General features: G+C 33.6%; 4 protein-coding genes and 1 non-coding gene across 7 annotated transcripts; 3 read left to right on the top strand and 2 right to left on the bottom strand.

Moving 5' to 3' along the window:
• Positions 1-4,218: 4,218 nt before the first annotated feature.
• On the bottom strand, positions 4,219-4,687 carry LOC123688910 (histone H2A-like). Its single transcript, XM_045627659.1, has one exon. It carries the CDS (start codon positions 4,670-4,672, stop codon positions 4,298-4,300), a length of 375 nt encoding a protein of 124 aa, XP_045483615.1. The 5' UTR covers positions 4,673-4,687; the 3' UTR covers positions 4,219-4,297.
• Positions 4,688-7,081: 2,394 nt separating this feature from the next.
• Positions 7,082-8,456, top strand: LOC123684336 (histone H2B). The gene has a single exon (XM_045623564.1). The coding sequence runs from the start codon at positions 7,116-7,118 to the stop codon at positions 7,485-7,487; it is 372 nt and encodes a 123-aa protein (XP_045479520.1). The 5' UTR covers positions 7,082-7,115; the 3' UTR covers positions 7,488-8,456.
• A 621-nt stretch (positions 8,457-9,077) lies between these two features.
• LOC123684597 (integrator complex subunit 8) lies at positions 9,078-17,470 on the top strand. Its single transcript, XM_045623916.1, has 12 exons — positions 9,078-9,418; positions 9,476-9,676; positions 9,725-9,932; positions 10,629-11,049; positions 11,756-11,986; positions 12,549-12,804; positions 13,107-13,283; positions 13,392-13,610; positions 13,724-14,014; positions 14,586-14,826; positions 16,076-16,194; positions 16,731-17,470. The coding sequence occupies exons 1-12, from the start codon at positions 9,301-9,303 to the stop codon at positions 17,183-17,185; spliced, it is 2,937 nt and encodes a 978-aa protein (XP_045479872.1). The 5' UTR covers positions 9,078-9,300; the 3' UTR covers positions 17,186-17,470.
• Positions 17,471-19,172: 1,702 nt separating this feature from the next.
• Positions 19,173-25,397, bottom strand: LOC123671220 (phosphatidylinositol-3-phosphatase SAC1). 3 transcript variants are annotated; one of them, XM_045604949.1, is made up of 4 exons: positions 25,379-25,397; positions 23,796-23,895; positions 22,426-23,741; positions 19,173-19,691 (listed from the first exon to the last, which is right to left on the bottom strand). In XM_045604949.1, the coding sequence occupies exons 2-4, from the start codon at positions 23,828-23,830 to the stop codon at positions 19,306-19,308; spliced, it is 1,737 nt and encodes a 578-aa protein (XP_045460905.1). In that variant the 5' UTR covers positions 23,831-23,895; positions 25,379-25,397; the 3' UTR covers positions 19,173-19,305. The 3 variants fall into 3 exon arrangements, with proteins under 3 accessions (XP_045460905.1, XP_045460904.1, XP_045460902.1); XM_045604948.1 differs by lacking the exon at positions 25,379-25,397 and adding an exon at positions 24,057-24,150; XM_045604946.1 differs by lacking the exon at positions 25,379-25,397 and having other exon boundaries at positions 23,796-24,141.
• Trnat-ugu lies at positions 25,221-25,292 on the top strand. Its single transcript has one exon. It is a non-coding gene; the product is annotated as a tRNA-Thr (tRNA).
• Positions 25,398-25,578: the final 181 nt, after the last annotated feature.

Here is a 25,578-nt window from a genome sequence, read left to right as displayed (position 1 = left end):
CTCAATATCTCAAGAACGAGAGGAGGAAAATGGGTGAAACAAGCTAGCAAGCTTTCGTAAAGTAGAAGAAGAAGAAGAAGAATCGCAATTCTAGCAAAAACGTAGCTCCGCCCAGCTACGCATTTCTTAGAATTGCTATTGGTCGTGGGAACGCGACGGTCGACGGAGTCTTTCCGAGGAAACCGTACCTTAAAGGTGCAGTTTCCTCGAACAGTTTTTGTCGACCGCCTCATTTCGAGGACTTTTACGACCAATCGCAATTTTAGCAATTTCGTAGCTTTGAAACCTCCACTATCTCGGGAAATCAAAAAGCCGATGAACTTGCAAAAAGTGCATCGAGGTTAACACCTGCTGGACCTGAGCCTTTCTGTGGCTTGGAAAAGACCTGTCGGTCAGTGTGTAGGAAAGCAGACACGTTCAAGGAGAACCTGGATACGTGGACCACCAGATTGTGTGGGCTATATGGTAGGGCGATGAGAGCTAGGCGAGGTGTGCCGTCGGAGATATTGACAGAGAGGAAGGGCAGGCGTCGTCTGAGGGCTCAATTGTATAAATACACCCAAAATAAATACAAGACGAATAAGAAGGAATTGGCAAGGGAGATAATTGATGACATCCAGCAAGCTACCCATAGCACCACTCCTTCAAAAGAGGACATCATGAGCCATTATAGAGAGATCTTCGAGTCCCCCTCTCCACCAGACGACCTCCCCATTGCAGATTTAAACAAGGAGCAGGTGAACATCTATGCACCGATAGATTCTATTACCATCCGGGAAACCATTCGAGCCATAGGCAAGACCGTCGCTGGACCGGATGGTATTGATTCAAGTCGTCTGTCAAGGATACCCTTAGAAAAGATTGAATTCCTGTGCAATATGATACTGCTCTCGCGCTATATACCTGCGCCCTTAAGGCACAGTAGGACTATACTCATAGCTAAAACAAAGATCAATCTGGATAAAGTGGACAACTGGCGTCCATGGGCGCCTGCAGAAATGTTTCTCAGGGGGGGGGCAAAATGAAAATTATTGAAAAACGATAAGGCGTCCATGATTTTCATTGAAAACCGGAAAATTGTTGTGAATCCATTACTTTCCTTTTTTCCTTGCCCCTTGGATTGAGAAAAATATATTGAGGGTGTTGTGCTGAACAATGAGACAATCAAAATCTCAGGGGGGCCATGCCCCCCCCCACCCTGCGGGCGCCCATGCTGGCGTCCCATTACTATATCCTCCATTCTGCTGCGAATTGTCAATAAGATAGTGGCAGGAAGACTTTCAGCGACGGTGAGGCTTGATGAGTGTCAGAGGGGATTCACCAGCATGGATGGATGCTTTGCCAACAACCTCACCCTCCAAACTATCATAAAAGAAAGGAGAAAGGCGGGAAAGCCTCTTACCGTCCTGACTCTGGATCTGAAGAAGGCGTTTGATAGTGTGTCCCACTCGTCCGTCCAAGCGGATGAATAGGCACAATTTTGTAGTGAAGAGGATCGTCGATGGAGCTCGAAAGAAGGGATGGGAGGTTGTCGAGGAGCCTCACATCAGAGACACCAGAGGCAGGCTCAACAAGCCCGATATGGTCTGTACCAAAGGCGCGGAGGTGATAGTTGCAGACGTGGGGGTGTCATGGAAGGCCCCTAGGTCGCTCTCTGAAACATATGATCTGAAGAGAGCGACATATGATCAGCCAGAGCTGTTGGAGGTGGTGGCGGCAAGGAATCCTGGCAGAAGCATCCGAGTTCTGCCCTTCATCATCGGAGCAAGGGGGTTCTGGTGCCGAGAAAGCAGTGCCCTTCTACAGGCCCTCTCAATAGACACCACGCAAATTAGAAGGGACCTCGTGATGACAACTCTGCGAGGAGGATGGTCCATCCACAAAGATGTCAGTCGCAGAGCGTGGGATTAGCATTTTATCTTTTGCTACCTCTGGCAAGATCCACAGAGCGTAATTGATCTTTTGTGCGTGTTGCATGTGTTTGTGTTCGGGATTATGGCCTTTTCCGCTCTAAGTGTGTGAGAGTGAAAGGTTGAGCGTCATCAGAGACAATTTTTGATTTTCTCCCATACCATTGTTCACTGCCTACAGTCCATTTGTTACCTTGTGATATATACTTATATGTACCATTGAATTGTGTCCTATATACACTTGCACTATTTGTAATTCACACTCTCTACTTGAATAAAGATCTTTAACTGCGGTCCAGCAATGGAAGTTGAATAACAAGATAACCCACTGGACTAACACTCTTGGACTTACTCAGGCCAAGAAATTCGTGATGATTTCACCTACCTAAGCCAGAAAGCTCTTGAAGCTGTCACGAGCCGAGCTTCGGGTGATGATGGGACTACTGACGGGACACTGTCGGTACAAACATCATTTGTACCGTATGGGAAAGTTAGCAGATGAGACTTGCAGGCTCTGTGGATCAGAAGCAGAAGCATTCAAATGGGGAAGCCGGTCCTGGATACACGGGAGGTAACGGCCAAGGCCCCTAAGGAGGTTGTCAGTTTTATTAACGTCATTGACGACCTCCTTGGGTTTTCATGAATGAGTAGGGTAGAGAACAAAAGATTTACATGGTCGCACGGTCGCAGTTCCCGGAAGGCTTACCGAGCCACAACGACCCCAGTTCGAATAATAATAATATAATTCACTAAATTAAACTGTGAGATCAGTCCTAGATCTTGAGAAAGTTCAATCAATGTTGTGATTGTTGTTAGAATTAATGGAATAAATAGATTGATTGTACGACTATGAACTATATAATAATAATAATAAGTTGAGACAAGGACGGTGAGAAAATTCCTAAGAGGTGACGGACAGGTCCAAGGAGCAGCGAGATCATGTGAAAGAGGACCAGGGGACCACAAGGACCTGACACGACCGAGCTCTATCCTTACAGCACATCAATTTTTCTCTAATGTCACTGACTGCATAGTCAATATAACGAACATAACATAATAATATGGCACTATTTGAGATGTCAGTTGACTCACCCATTTTGATATGAGGTTTTTTGTTAAGCAGGTTAGGTTTAGTGGGTAAAAGTCCCCGCTAAACCTAACCTGCTGTTCTTAAGGTTCCAGGTATCTATTTTCCTATTAACCTTTTGACTCATTGTTTTTGATTTATATCATGTGGTTTCTGTGTTTACTTAAGTCTTGCAAAGAACAATCTTTTCTTTTTGATATTTGAAATTGTGTTTTACTCGATTTTTGTTTTTGTTTGCATATTCATGGAAAAACCATCATCAGAACCAAACTTATTGTCGGAATGCCGAGGTGGAGTCAAAGATATATTAATTATTTCAATATTCCAGGACCGGACTCTTTATTTGTCATTTAAAGTGTTCAGGTTAAAAACGGGAGTGAGGCATCTAGTCGTGAATGAATATATTGAGTAATCTTCTTGAACTCAGAGAACGTTTAGTTTATGATAATAATTTGCTAATATATGAAATAATTCATCAGTGAAACAACACTAACAAGTAGAAAAAAATGCTAAAAGACCAAATATGAACTTCTCGAAACATTTTTGTGGTCATTTTATATTCTGAAAAAATGCTGACAACTGAAATTTGAGTTAATAATTCCTTATTGGTTGTGTTCCATATTTTTATAAAATTTTGGAATTATCAGAATGATCAATTTGACAAAGAGAGAATATGCTGATATTATGTTTATGTTGTATTTGTTAGACCAATAGGTTCCGTTGACCAAATATGATGTGTTCAATACTCAGATTTCTGATGATCGTTTGCCAAGTTCGGTTCATTTCAACTTTTTACAAAATTTTTAACCCGGCATGTTACATGGCATTATTACAGGAATATATTTTCAAAAAGATGAGGTTGCATCTCATTTTGGTTTAGAAGTGAGAAATTACCTTGACAATACTTACCCAAATAGATGGATATGTCGAGGAGGACCCGTTTCATTGTCTTCTTGATGAAGACTCGATAAACTGGTAACTGGTAAACGTTGTCGATTTTTTCGATTACTCCTCCCACCAAGAAAAAAAGATGTACGCCCTTGCCTAGGTACTAAAGCTATAATTAGTGGAAGATAGGAAAATATCGTTATTCATAAATATTTAGAGAAAATTATACGACACTATTCTAAAATTACCAAGTTCAAATATAATTCGAATAGCTTTGATCTTACTTTTAAAATTTCAGACTTCAATGGCGAAATATATTGCGGTTTACTAAAACAAAGATGATATAAAATCTTTTCAATAGAAGAATATGGTGGCCCTGAGAAGGGCCTTTCGTTTATGTTTGAAACGTAATTTACGTCTTCTTCTCGGTCTTCTTGGGTAAGAGGACGGCTTGGATGTTTGGTAGAACACCACCTTGAGCGATTGTTACTCCAGAAAGCAATTTATTCAATTCCTCGTCATTTCTGATGGCCAATTGGAGATGACGGGGAATAATTCTGGTCTTCTTATTGTCACGTGCGGCATTGCCGGCCAATTCCAAAACTTCAGCGGCCAGATATTCCATGACAGCAGCAAGATATACGGGTGCTCCGGCGCCAACACGTTCTGCGTAATTTCCCTTACGTAATAAACGATGGATACGACCAACTGGAAACTGTAATCCAGCACGGTTAGAACGGGACTTTGCCTTTCCCTTAACTTTTCCACCTTTACCACGACCAGACATGATGAATAAGTTATAATGCGTACGACTACTATAAATACCAATACAAGCGAATGTATTGACTGATGATTTCGGCAGCGCGAGTAACTGCTTTATAAGAGGGTAGTTGCGCCAATCAGAGTGGAGGAAGTATGCTCCTATATGGGCGGGGTTTAGGCATACGTTAAGTTTTTATGTTGTGTTTCCTAAACCTTATTCACTTTGAATTTGATATCTTGAAAAATTTATATTAGAATTCTTGAGCTAATTGAATCAATGCGATGAAGCACCAAACTGGTATGCTTCATAAAACGTGCAAACGAAATTTTTAAAAATAAAATAAAAATTAATTAGCGCTTTTTTCTTCCTTCTTGAGGAAATCTCCTTTCATGAAAATCAGTAATGTAAAAAAAGCACCACTTGGTAGAGATGAATAGAAAATAATCTATAATTTCACAAAGTATAGATGAAATGATTCTCCAAAATCAGGTATTTTTATACTCTACTTGGTTATATGCCCATCATATATATCATATCAGGTAAAATATTTAACTGTTAAAAACTAGAACAAATTCCAGATGGATGAGAATCACTCTCAGGATGTATTAAAACTGATTTTAATTCTTGAACATTTATTAATCTCTAGACATTAGTATCAAATTTTATTTACTTTTCATCTTAATGTATGAATTCTGGATTTGGATTAGTTTCTGCCTGATTTGGGCATTTTCATGAGTAATTTTCATTATGGAATCGATATTTCAGGTAGTCCTAAGACTAAATATAAACCAAAAAAAGTAGAGTGTTATTGGAAAACCTCTTGAATTTCAAATTGATTTCTTTTAGAGTTCTTCTCCTTCAATAGTTCTAATCGAATCCTTGAATGTTCCATATAGGTATCCATTTTCAAATCTTCATCTTATATTTGTACAGGATGGCAAAATAAAACGTGACTCATCTTGTCCTATGTGGCCTTAAGCATAGAAAAATGTTTATATGTATAATTTTAATAGTTATTTATGCAAAAAGTGAATGTTTATTGCACTCGACGTGAAATTGTCCGACGAGGCCGTTAGGCCGAGTTGGACAACATGTCGAGTGCAATAAACAATTTTTGCATGAGTTGCATACAACATTTTTTCTACGTTCATGCAAAAAGCAAAAAATGATTTATTGAGGTGCGGCATTAGGTGTAGGAAAATGAAAAGCGCAACTTGAATACTTTATTTTTAATATCGATTTGCATTGAAACAGGAACTAATACGTTACGAACAATTTAACTCAAACTTTATTTTTACCCTCAATGTTGAAAGTGGATGAACAATTGGTGACAGCACGTTGAAGTAGAATGACAGATGAGTGCAATAAAAACTTTATTGCACTAGTGAAATAAAGAACTTCTTTTTCCACTAAATATAGTTCAATAAAGTTTTGCTTTTTGCATGAATGTAGAAAAAAGTAATTAAGTGTGTACTTCTTGTACCCCGTACCTGTTCTAATTTTTTACGCTATTATCAGCTTAGTTTTCTCATGAACAGTGTATATATTTTCAAATTAAGAAGAAAAAAATCATAAACATTCAAGAATATTTTGAAATTGATTCTAATTGGAAATTGATTTGTAGTGTAATGACCTTATCTTCCTTATCTTTTCTTAATTCATTACAAAATTTGTTCATTAGGTAGATTTCAAGTAGATTTCATTAATGATAGCAATTGTTCGAAGTATCTTCTATGGATGAATCATGCCATGTCACTTTTGGGCAAACTTTTTGGATTGAGAATTAGATGTTCCCTATGTCATTAATTTTCTTACTTGTTCGGGTAAAATGGATATTATAGTCATAAAAAGGTTTCCAAGCATCGTTGCAAGACTGTGGATTTATTAATAGTTTTACCATAAAATTCACATTGGTTGTCAGATAATTCTCACACTACGAATTTTGTGTGCGATTTCGAAAAACTATGGAATTTTCACCTTGGCCATCATAACATGTGGACTACATGATGGAATACCTATTATGTATATTGTTATAATCGTTCCTGGTCGGAATTTTCGTGAAAATATTTTAGATTAGATTACATAGTGAATTATCAATTTTTTTTCCTTCAACAAACGAAACATTTGGTTGTATATATTATATAATAAGCTATATAGGTACCTATATTAACCAATAATTTTCCATTCATCCATCCAATATGAGATATCCGTACAGAAATATCAGATCAAATCTACTTTTTGAATTTTTTAGTAATAATAATATTTCCGACATGGTGAAAATGAAAATTATTCACTTTACAAAGTCTGAGTTTACGAGCAACAATTTCCTTTTCAATGACAAGAACATAAAGGGGCGGAGCTAATTTCAGTAATCCGCCGCACATAAAGCCGAAAACAGAAGCAAATTTTTCATCACGTATTCGGTTTGAATCGTAATAAAGCTGTAAACTTTATTGTGTTATTAATCATGCCTCCTAAGACTAGTGGCAAAGCTGCGAAAAAGGCCGGTAAAGCCCAGAAAAACATCTCGAAGACCGACAAGAAGAAGAAGCGCAAGAGGAAGGAAAGTTACGCAATTTACATCTACAAGGTATTGAAACAAGTCCATCCAGATACCGGAATTTCCAGCAAGGCCATGAGCATCATGAACAGTTTTGTGAACGATATTTTTGAACGCATCGCAGCCGAAGCGAGCAGATTAGCTCATTACAACAAACGTTCAACAATTACCAGCAGGGAAATTCAGACGGCAGTGCGACTTCTCTTGCCAGGTGAGCTGGCCAAGCACGCAGTCAGCGAAGGTACAAAGGCAGTGACAAAATACACCAGTTCCAAGTGAAGAACTATTTTTGTTTCTACACATCAAACGGTTCTTTTCAGAACCAATAATTTCTCAAACTTATAAATATGGATCAATCTACCTTTACCTCATCGTCTTTAGTATCTTACATATTTGTATACATACTACTTCTTTAATTCATCATCTATTATTTATTTCTCATTGATTTATAGTTTGTTAAAATTGTAAGATTATTATTTTTCAAATAGTTTTTGCAAGGTTCCCTCTCATTTCATCATTTTCTTATTGATGTGACACTACACAATAAAACTGCTAAAAATCAAGTTGCTTGATATGATTCAAGTACTTGATTTAAAATCAGAACAAGCTCAAGCCAATTAGCTTAAAAATCAAGTCAAGCCATGAATCCCTAATGACTTCACTAAATAAAATATTTTATAAATCTTATAAAAAAATATTTTCAAAATTTTTTCAATAGTCCTCTCCCTGTTTATAGGCGTTGAAAAACCAATGGAATTGAAATATTTCTCAAGAAATCAGGAATTAGTTAATAAATAATTGTGAAAATTTGTATATATTTGCATGAATAGAATAGGAAATGAATTTAAAATAGCGGCAGATGCTATGACTTGAATTATTCCCAACTTTCTCAACTTCAAAATATTGCACCTTTGGAGTCCACAGAACTTTATATCGATATATGAATAAATTACATCTAAGTTGTCTGTTTTTAGGCATCTTAATTCTTAATCACATCTTATTTAAACTCACAAAAAATTGGTTAGTTATGTAACTCTAATAATATCCTTATGTTTTCTTGAGGACCTATGTTTCTTTTTATGATTTTCATTATTGGAATCTTGATAAGTTGAGAATTGAATCGGTCCATTAACACCGAACAAAACAGTTGAAAATACAAACTGAGTTTTTTATAATAATTGATTAATTCCGTTAAAAACCTAAGATGAACATTTGTGATTTGGGATACAGTGCAGTTTGTATTTTGATTAAGAAAAATAATATTTGAAAATTTCGATGTAATACTGTAACTTCATTGTCATGTTGATTTTTTATCTCATGCTTGCATTACTATAGAATTTAAAAATATTGATACTTTTATGATGTTTTCATTTTTCACATCATAAACAAAAATATTATGTTTACTTCTAAAATATCTTCAACGATTACTCACTGAATAATTTAGGTGAGCTCTATAACAATTAGATCAATGTTAATTTTTTCGTTTTTGTTGATGATAAAACAGTAGAAAATTGATAATAATTAAAAAAAAATAGAGACTTGACAAGAAGTTTACCTGATTATTTTGTAGGATCTTGATTTGTCAAGATCATTCTGTGTAGATGTGCCATGTTTTTACTGCCGATATTCAATTTCGTAAATCCATATAAGTGTAAAACAACCATACAGTGTGTCCGTAAAGTATGGAACAAATTCATTTTTAGCTAAACAGACCATTTTCAGAAATAATCCTGAAACACGTCAACAATATTTTCAGTTACTCTGATTGTCACCAGGTAGCGTAGCGCTTATGTTGATTTGCCGTTCTAGATAGAAAAAAAAACAATCTATGATCTGTAAGATCCAATTCTCTATGATATATTATCTGTTTATTGGTTATAAAATAAAAAATAATATATGTTGATATGGTTCAATTCTTGTTATGTTGATAGAGCTATCCCGTAGGAAAATAAAAAAAGTCAGGGATTTCATATTTGATTCATTTTTATATCTACCCACATATGTATATAGGTTGGAAATTGATTGAATTTTCTGATAACTACACTTATGATTTAAAATTGTTTGAATTGATGTTAAACTATTTCATTCAATTATGGATGTTGATTTATTAAGACCCGGGACTGTTCCAATTGCTCCTGATACCATACTTTGGTTTGAATTCCTTTTAAATCCCCAATTATTATTAGAACACCTGAAAAAGTCAAATCCAGGTTTGTAATTTCATGAATTCAATTTTATCACTCAAATTGAAATCATTTTCATTGCAGATCCTTCACCAATTGAGCTCATTACAAAATTTTTTGATGTTATCAATGATAGTATGAAAATACAAAATGAGGCAGAGAACAGTGAAGCAAATACTGCCAACTCGGTTGATATATCAAATGAAAAACGAAAATATTTAAATAAAAATATTGCATTAAAGCTGCTATCTTTGAAAATAGCGGCGTTCATGAAATGGGATTTGAGTATGATTAACTCATTTAAATTTTTTTTTTGCTATTTTTAGTTTTTAGGTCAAATCAGATTGTTACCATTCAAGACTCAAGTAGCATTGATTCAAGACCTTTTATATTTTACAAATGATAAAACACCTGTAGAGATTCCACTTGTTGATAATAAATGGACAAATCTCCAACATTTATTTGCTTTCTTGATATACCATAGATGGATGCTAAATGTTACGATGAACAGAATTACTACAAATTGGCAACTCAAGGTGGGGTATGTATAAAAGACATTATCAGCAATTTATATCACTTTAGGTAAATTAATGATATACATAGAATAAAGCAGAAGAAATCCATGTGTCGGTACATTTCATAAATTCATGAAGAAATTAGCCTTGACAAAGGGAAAAGTACCAGAATATAGGGAATTTTTAAAATTTATCATTGTAAGATTTCATGGAGATTTTTATAGTTGGATTAAGCTTGGTGCAATATTTAGGCTTTGTTTCATTGAAATCATATGGATGTCAATATTGTGGGTGAAATTGAAAAATTGAATTTGTTGTCCAGAGAGGACTCTGAATCCCTATGAGTTAGAAAAAAATGAATGGCATATTTTCAGGCTCTGTTTTTGAGAAGACTCAAGAACTATTCATTTAATGCCATTTTCCAATTTTCTCTGATAGTTAGAAAAATGATGAGCCTATTTAGTTGTGGTTAATTTATTCTCTCAAAAATGGAGTAGTAGATAGAGTAGATCTCTTCATTAGACAACAAATTTGGGATACCTGTTACAGGATACAGATCTCCTAGAAGAAGAGTATGACAAAGAATGCTTTAACTGCTGTTCTGTTAAACTTTGAGCTCATTCTATTAGATACTTTGGGACGTTTTTCAGTTTTTATCAATGATTTGATTTTTTTTTAAATCACTTTATTAGTTCTATAATATGTATTGAATTTTTTTGTAGAAGTGTTGATATCTCTCCAAGCGAAGAATCAGTCATATGTACATTAGAAAATGTAAATAACACCGTAAAATTCTTAGAAAATTGTATGGAATGGGAAAACATTCCATCTATGCCCAAATTCGAATGTTTTCAATTACCAACTGAAATAAATGAAGATATAAATTTTGATTGGACAAAATCTGAGAGCATATCTAAGGAAGAATTGGTTGCACAAATCTGTTATGAACTGGGAACATATTTCTTCTATAGGGAAGAATATAAATTGGCTACAGAGAGATTCCAAAGATGTTCAGAATCCTTAAAAGCTAATAAAATCTCTAATGGTTTCTTGAACTTCGATAAAGAAATTCTAGATGTTTACCTGAAAGCTTGTTGTGGACCATTTGATCCTTTCAATAGTTCAATTGTAAATAACTATATGGTGAGTTTCAATTTTTTTTTATTCTTAATCTTTCATAAAAACTATACCCACTTTCAAGAATAATTTCTCAGCAATTTTATTCAGATTTGTAGACACTTTTGTGAATTACAAAAGTTAAATGAGGCTACTTGATGAAGGTAATTTAATCTAAGTGATTCAATAAATAAATGAATAATTATCAAAATTATGCCAATACATTATGCCATACGTCGTGCGAAAACCTTCACGTATTATTAGATCTTCATGAAATCTAATATTTTTCTTGAATTACAATTCCAAATTGACAAAATATTAACCAACCAGAAGAAAAAAAAGAATATAAGGTGTGCAAATAACACTCACATTATTTTTTTTCACAGCAATTCCTTCAGTTTTTTTTGTTGTGAAATATTTATTTCTGATCTCTAATCAGATTGCAAATTTAGCATCGAACCTTAAGCTTTAGATACACTCAGGTACAAAAAAAGCAACAAGTTGATATTTGGTAAAATTTGAAGTCTCCTAATTTTCTTATTTTTAGCTTAATTTTCGAAATCCTTTCAGTAAACTGAAGATAAAATCATTAATTTCATCCTGCATATTCAATATTTTGTTGAATGCTGTCTTATTAGTCACTATACAGGTTCAATCGACATTTTGAAACATCCAGTACATACTTAGGTATGGAATTACATGTTTGTTTTTTAAAACTTTATTGTTATTTCAGGGAATAACAGGAATCCTACAGAAAGACAATATTAAAAGAGAAATACCATTAACTTACAGAATCAATTTAGAATTAGATATACAAGGAGCAATGTCAAGTGGCAGTTTTTATGTTGTAAAGGACCTCCTTTCCCAAATCAAAGCTCTTAATTTGGTCAGATGTGTATTAGATAGAAAACCCATTCACCAATATCATATTACCCTTGCTAAAAATCCAGATGTATTTATTTGGGTAAGTAATTTTGTAAAAATAAGACTTTTTTCGAAATTAAGATTCTTAATACAATGGTTATTGTCAGCAGGTTACAGAATGTGGTTCAGGTAATTCATAGTGCAAAGATAATAACTGTAGAAATGTTGGATCTACTGAATTCTACACACAATAAAAAAAGTTACTCAATTTAAAATTGGATGAAAATCTATCCATTCCCCTTGGTTCAGGAATCTAATTTTATTAAATTTAAATTAAACGTTATAATTAAAAGAGAAGTTGGCTAAAAACTATGCCATTCAATATAATATTTGAAATGATTCATGAACATGGAATATTTTTTTGACTAAGTTCTACGTCAAAAACTTTTGGATTTGTTAACTATTCACAAGAATGATTGAGATATTAAAAGAAATAATGAAGATAAAAGGGGAAATATAGGCTATGTAAATGAAAAATTGCAGTGTTTACAAATTGAAGGAATACCCTATGAATATCGCTATATTCAACCATTTTTTTCATCATTAAATATTGATAGTGTCTTCACTTCATGTTTTTTATTGGTGATTATTTGTTTTACTAGGCTATTCAATCGACATGGAAGAATTTTTCAGATAATGATAGAAATGAAATCAAGCAATTTCTCATGAAATACATAATAAAGAATGAAGGAACTTGTATTTTGTCACAAATCCAATCAAATCCTGTATTGCGTGATCTATTTGATGCTGGTGATGTGAAGTACATGAAGAATTTTGAAGAAGAATTGGATATTCCTTCGATTTTGTTGGAGGAGAGTAGCAGACTTGAAGAATATAAGAAAAAAATAGAAATATTTGGTATGTAAATATATGAAACCAACAAATTTGAATTTCTCTAATATCTAAATGCAGTAAAATCTCTCTTAGACGTACACCAATAGGACCGCAAAAAATTGTCTGTACGAGAGAGGTGTCCCATCAAGAAAATTCCCCGAAATGAATTGAAATTCTTTTTTTTTATATATCTATCTATTAATCTATTAATGTTAAATCGTTAAAATATGAAGGATAACTAGACTGAATGTCTTGGAAATTTTCAACAAGACAAAAAAAATAAAAATACAAATTTTTGAAACTTATAAAGTATTGAATTTCCTCAGGAAAACGTGAAATGAAATTATTGGAACAACAGTTGATTACTACATATGACCCCCAAGTGGTAAGAGAAATACTTGCAATGACTTCTTTGAATAACATTCATATATCAGTACGGCATATAAACCCCCTTTGGGAACTTCCCATACCTTTGCAAAGTGTATTGCAATCTCTTTCTAGAGGTGAGTAATATTTTCTGATATATAACCATCTGCTTTGCACACAAAGTAGGCAATATCTCTCTACCTAATAATTTCCAAAATACAATTAAAATAGAGTTCTTTTTTAAGGTTTTCTGCAAGATTTTGCATACCTTATGTTGGCTAAATCTAAAGAACAAATGTCTGCTTCTAATTGGGATTTATCTTTGAAGCTCATTCGTACACTGGAAAAAGAACTGCAAATGAACAGTGGCACAAACATAGCCAAGTTAGGACAGATGATAAAATGGGAGATTTTACTTATTCAGATTGTCCAATTATTACATGAATGGCCAAAAAGCACAATAGGTATAACAAACAAATAATTGTAAAAAAATTACCTGAAAGTGACATATTTGAGCGATTAATTCATAATAATTTGTTTGGCTATCTGTAAATAAGATAATTATCTAATTTCACAGATAAGAATGCCCTGGCTGCTGCATGTGAAAATTGCTTACAAAGTAACGAAACAGTGTTGCCTCGAACAGAAATAGCTGAATATTGTGTTATTTGTCTTCTGAATTTGGGGAAATGGGACTTTCTGATGAACTTTGACAAACGGAGATCTTCTTCAGAAATTGCTTCAGCACTGGCATTTACCTGCCAGGAATGGGTTAAATTCAAAATGAAAGAAGAACAAGATATAAGGAGAGGCGTTGATCTGAAGAAAATTCCTCCACCACAACTTCCAAGAATTCTGTGGGAAATAGGTGAGTTGAAATATGAGAAAATAATTATTTTTATTTTAGAATTTTTTGATACCACATGGAAGATCCTTGATGAATCACAAATCATGTTTATTAATAATTAATATACACACTGGAAAATTTAGGGGAATGGACAAAATTTCTATGAAGTTCTCAAGGAATCAAGCTACAAAAAAAATTTTTTCTGAAATCGGCCATTCACATTCTTAAGGACTTCCTTATAAGGCATTGTCCTCTTCAAAGGAATTGGTGGGATTTTGTGTATGAGAAATGTAAAATATGAATATTACAGATGGTAATGCACAGTACTCGATTATTTTGCTATACAAAGAAAGTAATGGTCAGGACATAAAAGATAGATTTATCTCATCTTTATAAAATCATTCAAGTAATTAGAGTTCATTAGCACTCCAGTATTGGATTAAGAGTTGTAGCTCAATATTTAAATAAGGGTGGCCTATTTGTCATGTTGCTATTCTCTAATTTCAAATCTTAAAATAACGATGAATTCTTTATGATTTTCAATTGCTTGAAGTCATATTTTTAGAATTGCTATGACTTATTTTAATTTCAGTACTACCCACTTTCACTTCGCAACCAAAACGTGGAAATCAGGGAAACTCATACCAAGATCCGCAACTGACAAATTTGAAAACTAGTGTTTCATCTTTCTTCGCAAACTTAAGGGATCCCACAGCATTTTCAGTTATAATATCTATGTTGACACGGTTCTATAATGTTTTACGTGATATGTCTAAGGCTGATCAACAGATAATTGTGGAAGGAGTTGATTGGTGGCCCTCAAGTGTGAATAAGTAAGTTTGGTGAAATATTGTTATTATTGTGTGCAAGGATAATTACAACTAATTTTGTTTTATCTAAGGGAAGATGTCTAGGTAGTCTTGAAATCTTTCTTGCCATCCATAACTTTAGAAACTAATCGACTATTTTGCTCCAAAAGATTAAGTCTTACAGATACGTATTACAAAATCTAGCAACGGAAATAATTTGTTTTAAAGCATTCTATTTGAAAAAATGTTCACTTTTTGAGTGGTATGTAGATTTGATATACATATTTATTTCATAGAATATATACAGATTCACCGCGATGGCCTATTCGACGTTTATGGATAACTCACCTTAAATTTTTGCTAAAAATTTGCATGTTGGGGTTTGAGACAATGGTCTTTCTCCCTTTCAGATCTCTACAACTTCCGATTATACCGGGAACAGACTACTACTTCCTTATTTCAGACGGCACACCAGTATGGCAGTATATTATCGCATCATTAGATATCCTTTTTGATGATAAACTCAGCAATATGCCACACCTTGATAAAAGCTCAACGATTCATGAGTAAATTGTAACAACAGCCATTTCTTTGTAAGAATCCCATGAACTCATGAACCGTTGCAGTTTTTACCCAAGATATGGCATATTGCTTAAATTGTTATCAAAAAAGCTATATAATGTAATAATGATGCAATAATATACTGGGTGTACCATTTGAAATAAAGAAGTATTAGTCTGTTTCTGGTATAACCGAAAGTTTTCAGTCATTAAAAGACAGCTAAATATTGCACAGCAGATTTCATTATTTTACGACATACAATTTTCGAAAAAGTCTTCCTAGGTTTCAAGCCACCAAACTGGCAAATTTGATTCATGAGCTAAAAGCACAAATGCGGTATAGTATACACTTAGTATATCAAATTTCATGCAAATAGCTCTTGTAGTTTCCAACAGACGATTTTTAGATTCCAAAAGTTCCAAAACTTGAATTGTAAAGTACTCAGAGTTGAACTTTTTCAGAATACTCCAGAGTTTTATTAATGGGAGTAGTAAACCAATGGTCTTCGAAGTTTTCTAGTTTATTTTTGTCCCCACACTAATAATTATTATCATTATATCGGATACTATAAATATAGATGACATTCCTTTGATCAATTGTACTATGTAAAGTTTTTAATAATTGGATAGGAAACATCTTAGGCATTGTCAAAGAAATAACTTGATGCAGTGTAGATAATATCCAATATTTACTTAAAAAAATTTTTTCTCAGCACACAACCATGTAATGTAAAAGCAGTGTCTGAACTATTACGACAAATGACACTCAAAGCACTGAAATTCTATCCAAATAATATTAAATGGTTGAGACTGATGGGAGACGTGAATTTAGGTAAGACTTTCCCATATTTTTTCAACAAGAAATTCTCTGATAATTTTTTATTATTTAATATTTTGATGGAACGAATTATTTTAAATTAATAAGGTTTCTTCCTCTAATGATTTCAGAAATATATGAAAAAGGTGTAGAAAAACTACAATGAAACATGATTTTCTATTGTAAATCATTATGATATTTATTATATTATAAAGTAGATTTGAGAATTAGTATATGATACATCACATCTAGTAAAAGGCCTCCACGCAGTTTTCATTAAGGATATTGCCTACATTTGTGAGAAATTCAAATAACCTCACAGTTTAAAATCCAAATAAGTCGAATCGAAAGAGAATTTCTGCCAAATATTTCCACAAAACTGTGCGAGAGCGTAGCTATTATTGCTGAAACCACTTATCGCTGAGAACAATATCTTGCAACTGAGGCAGGAATATGATTTTGATGTAATGACTTCTCATAAACTGTGAATTCGTTTTATTTAGGAGTTCAATTGTATATATAGAATAGTAATTTTATTTTTTTTTTTTCAGTCAAGGATCATTATCAAAGAGCACTTAAGTATTATCTGCAGTCTCTTTTAATTCAAACTGACTACTTTAACATTCCTGTTCCTCACGATGATGATCTCTATTTGAGACTAATACAGTGCACTACATCTTTGAACTGTTACACTCAAGCAGCAGTTCTTTATCAGTTCCTTGAAAAACCAAACTACAAACAAGCCTTTTATTATTTAAGAGAATCAAAAACGGGAAATGATGCAGTGGATGCATATTACCATTGTTTTTGGGATATAAACATTTTAGAATACTTAATTCATCTACATAATCAAAGAGGCGAGTTTCAAAGAAAAAAATGTGCTATTCAAGTTATGGGTTTACTGGAAATAAATTCAAGTAACAATGAGGAGATACAAAGGGAAGCTAGTAATTCAAGAAAAGCTACATTTCTGAGAGCCTTATGCAAGCAGTATGTTTTCAATTGAATCTATAGTTTTTATTTTTGGGTCAAATTATATTTATATCTGTAATTGTTAGGAAAAAAGTGAGTATGATTTTATTTCTTTGAAAATAATCTTACAGTTGAAGTTTCTTCACAGTATTATTTAACTTAAAAACTGAGTCAAAATTAAAAACCAAAAGATCATTTATTATGTAATTTCTTATAAATTCTAAACAATATTGGTAATCAAATCGCTGTATTCGTTATTCAGTAAGAACAATTTTCCATATTGCTGTTATATTCATGTAAAATAAAGTTTTCCATTGTCTATGTTTATTTTTCCTACAATCAACTCTATTTTCAGGTTAATTGAATTGTAGGTATACTGAAATAGAAAATTTCGAGAAAAGCACCGACATCTTTAGAAAGTTTGTCTTTAATGCGCCATTTTTGAAACAACAGAACTGTTGCACAAATAGATGTGATTAATAGTGATTTAATATGATGTCATTGTTCTTGGTATCAACTATCAGTAATACTCCAGGGGGGGTGATAAGTAGACAATTTATCTACTTGATGTAAAATACCCCAAAACTCCCTTTAAATGGCGTTCCTTATTCAAGGTATATCTATTAAACGCAGATTAAACTTGTTATTCATTACTTTTGTGTTTATATAAGGTGTGTGAATAAGTCTTTCCCGTTTTTTTTCAAATTTTGAGCCTTTATTGTGAAAAAATGGTTACAAATGAATTATTGAAAGTATTGGCCATCGCTAGCTACAACTTTTCCCCATCTTTCTGGCAACATACGAATCCCGTTGCGAAAAAATTCGACCGGTTTGGCCTCTATCCAGTCATCCACCCATTTTTTGGCTTCCTCGTAGGAATGCTGCTAGGAGTGCTGCTCAGCCAGGCCATGCGTCATCGATCTGAAGAGATGGTAATCAGACGGAGCAATGTCTGGACTATACGGCGGGTGGGGTAGGACTTCCCATTTGAGCGTTTCTAAGTATGTTTTCACCGGCTGTGCAACATGTGGGCGAGCATTGTCATGTTGCAAAATAACTTTGTCGTGCCTGTCGGAGTATTGTGGCCGTTTTTCTCGCAGTGCGCGGCTCAAACGCATCAATTGTCGTCGATAGACCTCGCCTGTGATCCTTTCATTCGGTTTCAGAAGCTCATAGTAAACCACACCTAGCTGGTCCCACCATATACAGAGCATGAGCTTGGCGCCATGAATATTTGGCTTGGCCGTCGATGATGATGCATGGCCGGGTAGTCCCCATGATTTTCTTCGCTTCTGATTATCGTAACGGATCCACTTTTCATCGCCAGTCACGATACGATGCAGAAAACCCTTTCTTTTATGTCGCTGAAGCAGCTGTTCGCAAGTGAAAAAACGCCGTTCGACGTCTCTCAGCTTCAGTTCGTACGGCACCCAATTTCCTTGCTTTTGGATCATTCCCATGGCTTTCAAACGCTTGGAAATGGTTGTTCGGTCACCTCCCAATGCTTCAGCAAGTTCTTCTTGCGTTTGACACGAATCTTCATCAAGCAAAGTCGCCAATTCTTGATCTTCAAAGATTTGCGGCCGCCCGGAACGCTCCTTGTCTTCCACGTCGAAATCGCCACTTTTGAAGCGTCGAAACCATCCGCGAACACTTGAATCATCGACACAACCTTCTCCATAAGCTTCCTGAAGCAACCGATGCGCCTCGGCAGCAGATTTCTTCAAATTGAACCAATAAAGTGAAACTTCCCGCAAATGACGTCGACTCGGCTCAAATTTCGACATTTTCACGATTTCAAAAATTTATGATGCGAAAAAATTTCAACTAATGTGTTAGTGTGGAATTGTTGACAGATGAATAAGCTTTGATTATGACATATGTAACCATTAAATACTCGCACAGTATTGGTGGCGCCATCTCTTACAAAAAACGGGAAAGACTTATTCACACACCTGATATCACTATTTTTTTTAAATTTTCTAACATAGTTGTTATTCAAGAGAGTAAAAAAAAACAAATCAATTCAGAATTATTTTAATGATACAATAAGATGAACCGGTTCTATTTATATATCTACTGCAAAAATTTATTTATAAATATACAAATATTTAAGATAAAAAAATTAAACGGTGTAGCAAAATGACTAGAATGCTAGATTTGTGTGAGTCGGGGTCTATCAATAAATTCTTTGCCATAACGAAAGATTGTTGTAGCTGTTGCTGCCACCATAGAGCCCCAGAAGAGAAGGTACATGAGAGACTCCGTTGAATATCTTTGTGGGAAAACAGCTGATGCAACAAACATAGCCATGGCAACAAGTAGAACAGAAGGGAATGTTACATAACGCCAGCCTCTTTCAACTCTCATCGGGGTCATAACTTCACCGTTTCCTAGGAACAGGTCGATAGAATCTTGACGAAAGCCATCAGTGAAATTATTCTTATAATATCTCATCATTGAATTTATTCCGTCTTGAATGAGTCCCATTTTTGTGCGTTTTCCAGTTCTTGTATAATCTGTCTTCAGAGCTCCAGTACCTGAAATTTTTGAAAGATTTACTTACACAGGCCAATCAAACATTGGAAGAAAGAACTGAAGTTATAGTAATTACACTTTAATCCACAGTATGTTTATTAATGTTTAACAAACGTTTCAACAACAATGTTCTATTTTAGTAAATTTGATTATAAAATTTTTGTTTCTGGGATAACAACACCGTTGTCAAAATGATTTGTTGAACATATTACAACGTTAGTAGAATAGTAAGTTCTCTGTAAACTCAGAGAGAATCATATTGAAGGAGTGCATTGTTTGCCAATACAATGACACTCAAAATTTCTAATTTTTGAGTTATAAGAGAGAGTACTGAAATCATAATTCGATTCAAATTATATATCGTCGGCTGAGAGTGTAAATCTAGTCTATTGAATGTATTTTCATGAATAAACTCTCTTATTATTATTATAACACTGTACTGTACGGTTTTTTTGGTCTCCTGTGAAATTGTTCAATATGGACATAGCAGATTTACACTCTTAGCCGACGATATATATAATCTGTATCCCATTTGTTACCTTTCGGTGTATGGGTTTCGATTTAAATTTCGATGATATAATTCCATTGAAGAATATTCTGAAATTTCATAATATACGGTGCTCGCTGCGCATGCGTAATAAATGAAAGAGCGCTCAAAAGCTCGTAATTTTTTTTCGATATTTTGCTTGAATTTCCTATGGTTCTGATCAGAACTGTACCGAGCACTAATGTGCTGTGAAGTGCTTCGAGCACGGAGAACTCTCAACAGTCTCAACTATTTAAGTATAGAATGATATTTTATCGTCTGAAGTGAATAACTGTTTCAAATATGATATACAGGGTGGTTCACGAGTAAATGGACAAATGTAAAAATTGGATTAGAGACCATCAAGCTGATTTCAAAATGCACCCATATGAGTATTCTAAGTCGTATAGTCTTTTATATACAAGGTGTTGTCTGAATTTTTTGTTTCCGTATAACTTTTAATTAATGATGGATTTGACCTAATTTTTTTTTTGGCTAACATCTATTGCTTCAATACAACAAGGAAAAAATCAGTTCCGCACTGAATAAGTTCAATCTTGAAGAAAACACCCTGTTTATTATTTTTCACTACAGTTTCCATCTTTTGAGATTTTGCATATATTTTTATCTCAAAATTACCAATTGGTTACCTATATCTTATTTTATTTTTAATGATTGTTTTTTGCTTTGTAGTTATGGTACATTTTGTAATTATTCCGACTGATAATCGATAGCTTAATTTAAATTTGAAATGTTCAATTACCATTGTTTTTTTTCATTAACTATAGCTATTACTAGGAATTGAAGGCCGTAATTCATTTTATGCTTAAAAATCATTAGTTCATGAGAAAAAGATTTTATTGATAAAATGAAGAAAAAGCGATAAAGATTTTGCGTGAAAGTTTTTTCGGTTTCAAATCATTTGTAATGAGTGAATTGCAAACACTAGATGATATTGGTTTTCCTTCAGTTAGAACGTGGATATCAGGCAAATCTTCCAGATACGAACCACTCTTGAATAAATGTTTTTTAAAAGTTGACTCACTATAAACAAATTCATGTGATATGTTAAAAAAATTTACATATGTATATTATTATTATTTTTGGGTGTGAAAATCACCTGTGTATTCCTTTGTGAATAAATAAATAAATATGAAATGTCCCTGAAATGTTTAATAAACGGAAAATGCTACCAAAATTAATGGAACAGGTCATTAAGAAGTTCAAACTGCATAAAGATAATAACAACTGATTTTAACTCTCTTTAACTCGAAAACCACGGGACCAAGATTTTTCGTCGAGTTACGAATAGTTCGACATAGGCGTAGTTCAAGTTATACAGGTCATTCTTGATTAAATTCGACTTACAGAGGTGATGAGATATAGAGGTAATCCGAGAGGTAAACCAAATGGTAATAATCGGGTTATAGAGATGAAGAATAGTGATATTTATTCCCTATAATAAGAGTAGATCATACATATTTGATGAATTTACTGAGAAATGAATTGACAATAGAAAATTTCACAATGAAATAGATCAACGTGTCTTTATGTTAACAAAAACCAATTGACAAATTCTAAATATTTTAAGAGTTTATCTGATGAAGGAGTCTGATTTAGACTCTAAAACGTCAAGAGTTAATTAATTCATAGTGTTATTGTTCGTTTCTTTTTCGGTAACATTTTTTTAATCCTGACAAATTCTTGCAATTATTGCGCAGGAGTATTTGAATCAAATTTTTTAAGCTTGTTTCATAAATTGAGAGTGAAAACTCTGAATAAGTTTTCTACCGAGAGGTCTCTCGGAGGCTTAGGAAAGTCGGGATAAAAAACATTAAATAAAAAATGTATTTCCAACAACCTTAACATAACTAAGCAACAAATAAAACAAAATTCTATAAAACCTCACAATGCAATTATTGCATCATTAAATACGCTCGATTCATCGACAAGTTTCAACTTGTGCAGCGGGGTTTGGAATTAACTACTGACTTCGAGTTATAGAGGTAAATTTGGTGCTTCTTCGAGTTATAGAGGTGAAAATGGTAAAATATATCTGTAAAATCGTTTCGAGTTATGCATGGAAACTTTTTCGGCATAGACAGGTTTTTCCAAGGGGATTGAAAATATTTCGAGTTAACGAGAGTCCACTGTAATATTATTTGTGTTTTCAGTAAGTGAAATCAATTCAAAATTTGAAAGATCCTCACCTGAATATTGGGTACTAATAATATCAGCATTATCTGCCCAAACGTTCTTATATAATACTTCAAATGAAATCTGACTCTCCAAAGGTGCCCCTGGAGCTAATATTTGCAGCTTTCTAAGTACAATCTCAAGGTTCCTGTGGGCAAGCATACTCTGAACTACATTAGTTCTATCTAGACAATCAACACAATTAGTTCTAAAGACTCCTTCCTGCAAGGAAGATAGAGAACCATCCCTCAAAATCAAAAAGAACCCATTCTCTTCCAAATCTGGAGCTATGCGATCCATAAGTATTGATAGCCTATCCCATCTCATTTTTCGACACTCTGAGTGAAAATCAAACGGTTCATATTTAACAGAAGAAATATTCAGATTCTTCACAGTTTCACTGAACGTCCTTTCCAAAACTCCTTCAGAACCATGCTGATCAACCAAATCAATCAAAATTTGTTTGCCATATATTGCCATTGTAGTTTCTAAGTGTTTCGCACATGCCATACTATGCTCATTAGGATCAATATCCAATATTGTCGGTGGTGGTTTGTATCTCAAGTCTGGCAACTGATTCCAATATAAAGGTATTGAGCCACGAATCTGCACAAAACTTGCACGATCATTTCTGAAATCAATAATTTGTTCAGTTTCCACAAAGTTTGCCACATTACCATCTCTATCAACACCTCTTCTAAACAGCCTGGTACCTGCTCGGTAAATACCTCTTCTGGATATGAGTGCCCAAGTAAAATCTAAACCATTGATTCTACACTGATTTATTGAGATGAAACCATGAAGTAGAGGTAAACAGAAATTTTTCAAGTCAGGTCGCTTTAAACCTTTTAATAAATTTCCATTCCAAACAAATCTATGGTCAGCACGTTCCACGAGAGATTGAGACCAGAAATCCGGACCAATATCGTGGAGACGTTGAAGAGTATGTGTTAGATCATAAGAATAACTGAAGTATACATATGGTGTTGATAATACTTGATCAATCATAGCAATGTGTGTGTTATTATCAACTAATTGATCTTGATTCAAATGCAACATACTTCGACAATAAGGTATAAGTTCAGCCTTAGCTAATCTCCATATCGCATGACCAGCTATATATCCTACAAGTTGTCTTTGTGTTGCAATTACTAAATATCGACCAGCTAGAAGGTTTATTGTTCCCAAAAAACCACAAAAGTCTTTTTTACTGTTAGCAGCTGGTATCTGACCAACATTCAAAACAGATATTGTTTCTGTAGTTCTATCAATGACGACCATTACATCATATCCAACAGGTTGAATATAAAAATTTTCAGGTGTAATATATCTGAAAAATAAGCTCAACTAAAGATTGGCTTCAGTATATAAATTTCTTACTCACAAAGTTAGGTCATTAAAAACATCGAAATTGTTCATGTTGACAAATTTTAATTAAAATTTCCTGGTGTAGAAAGTATATAGATATCCAAATTATTCCTTATCTAAAACATAACTTTATTATCAAATTTAAGCAATTGACAATTCTCAAGTAAATAATTCAGTCTCTAGTGTCTTGAAAAAATAGTGCAAGGTCAAAATAGGGAACAATTACTTCAGGATGGGACAAATATTGAAAACGGTAAAGTTTACAATTCCACTTTACCTCGAAGGGAGGTCCGGGTCATCAGATTTATATATTCATTTTGAATTCGAATGACTCATGGAAATAGGATAATACATGGGAAAATAATTGACCATATCCACCGTCGCCATATTGTTTTGCGACAATACCAACTACCCAGTGTTCCCAACGGAGAAATTTTGAGTTTACTAGAAAAATACCGCTAATATCAAAAATACTATCAGCCATAGAGACTATTCTTCCACTGACTATTTCCAAAAATGAAGCGAAGCCTTCATTTATACACTCGGCTACAATTAATTTGTTCAGAAAACCACCTTTCACTAATGTTTTTATTTCCAAAAGGTGAAATTTTTGCAAAATATTGTCCCAAACAAGCCTATCTGACGTAGCAGCCAGAAAAGGTACACATAAACTTCACTTAGAAACTTTATATTGTGGAATTTTTCTAGTAAACTCAATATTTCTTCGTTGGGAACACTGGGTAGTTGGTATTGTCGCATAACAATATGGCGACGGTGAATATGGTCAATTGGAAAATGTAAACTGTCAGTGTTTAGCTTTCCCAGTGTTACCAACAGCCTTACCCACCGAAAAATTCGATAAACTGCTCGCTGTCGGCTCCTCATCAGTTACAGAGAACATTAATTTTTTAAGGAATTTCCAAGATGTTTATCCATGAAAAGCAGCAGAGTGCAGCTCTTATACCAATATGATTTTAGAATATAATATTTCATGTAGGGAAATGTCTATATTTGTCAATATTGTATATTATAAACCTCCTGGAAGGATTCCACTGATTCCAAAAATAAATTGTAATATTAGATGAATGTATAGAATAAGGTAATAAATAATAGAATTTATTCTGATATTATTTTCTATTAATTGCATTTGAAATGAATAAAAAAGGTTTTTGGAATAACCCGAGTATCATTTGCATTAAAATGAAATAAGTTACTCAGATAGCACTGAGATACGAAAGAAAATTATGAGATAAGATGAGGATATAATCAAAAAACTGAAGAAGAAACGGGGAAAATCTTTGTTAAATATGCAGTTTGAATGTTTTCAATGATGAGGAAATACTTTATAACTGAATTTATTCAATTTGCAAGACAGAATTTTTTATGATGAAATATTAATATCAATCAATCATATATTACCAAATCACTACAGCTGTCACCAGCCTCTTTAGCTCAGTGGCAGAGCACTGGTCTTGTAAACCAGGGGTCGTGAGTTCAATCCTCACAGGAGGCAAAACGGCGAGTGAATTTTTTTCAATTTCTTAATATTTTTATTATAATGATTCTTTTATAATTTATACAAAAATGAAATATACTTACTATTTCTCCAACTATATATTTTTTTCTTCTTATCTTTGAAAAGTAACTAAAATGAGAACATTTTTTCATGAGAGATATCTGAATTCTGAAAATATTTGTTTTTTCTGATTCCGACTGATTGAATATTCAAATTATTATAATATTTATAATCAAACCAATGCATACAAAAATTAATAAATAATTTTAGCAATAGATATAAT

Source organism: Harmonia axyridis, chromosome 1 (assembly GCF_914767665.1).
Source record: "Harmonia axyridis chromosome 1, icHarAxyr1.1, whole genome shotgun sequence".
Taxonomy (NCBI): domain Eukaryota; kingdom Metazoa; phylum Arthropoda; class Insecta; order Coleoptera; family Coccinellidae; genus Harmonia; species Harmonia axyridis.
The sequence above is the reverse complement of the archived record's forward strand: the minus strand, read 5'-3'. Positions and strand labels throughout refer to the sequence as shown.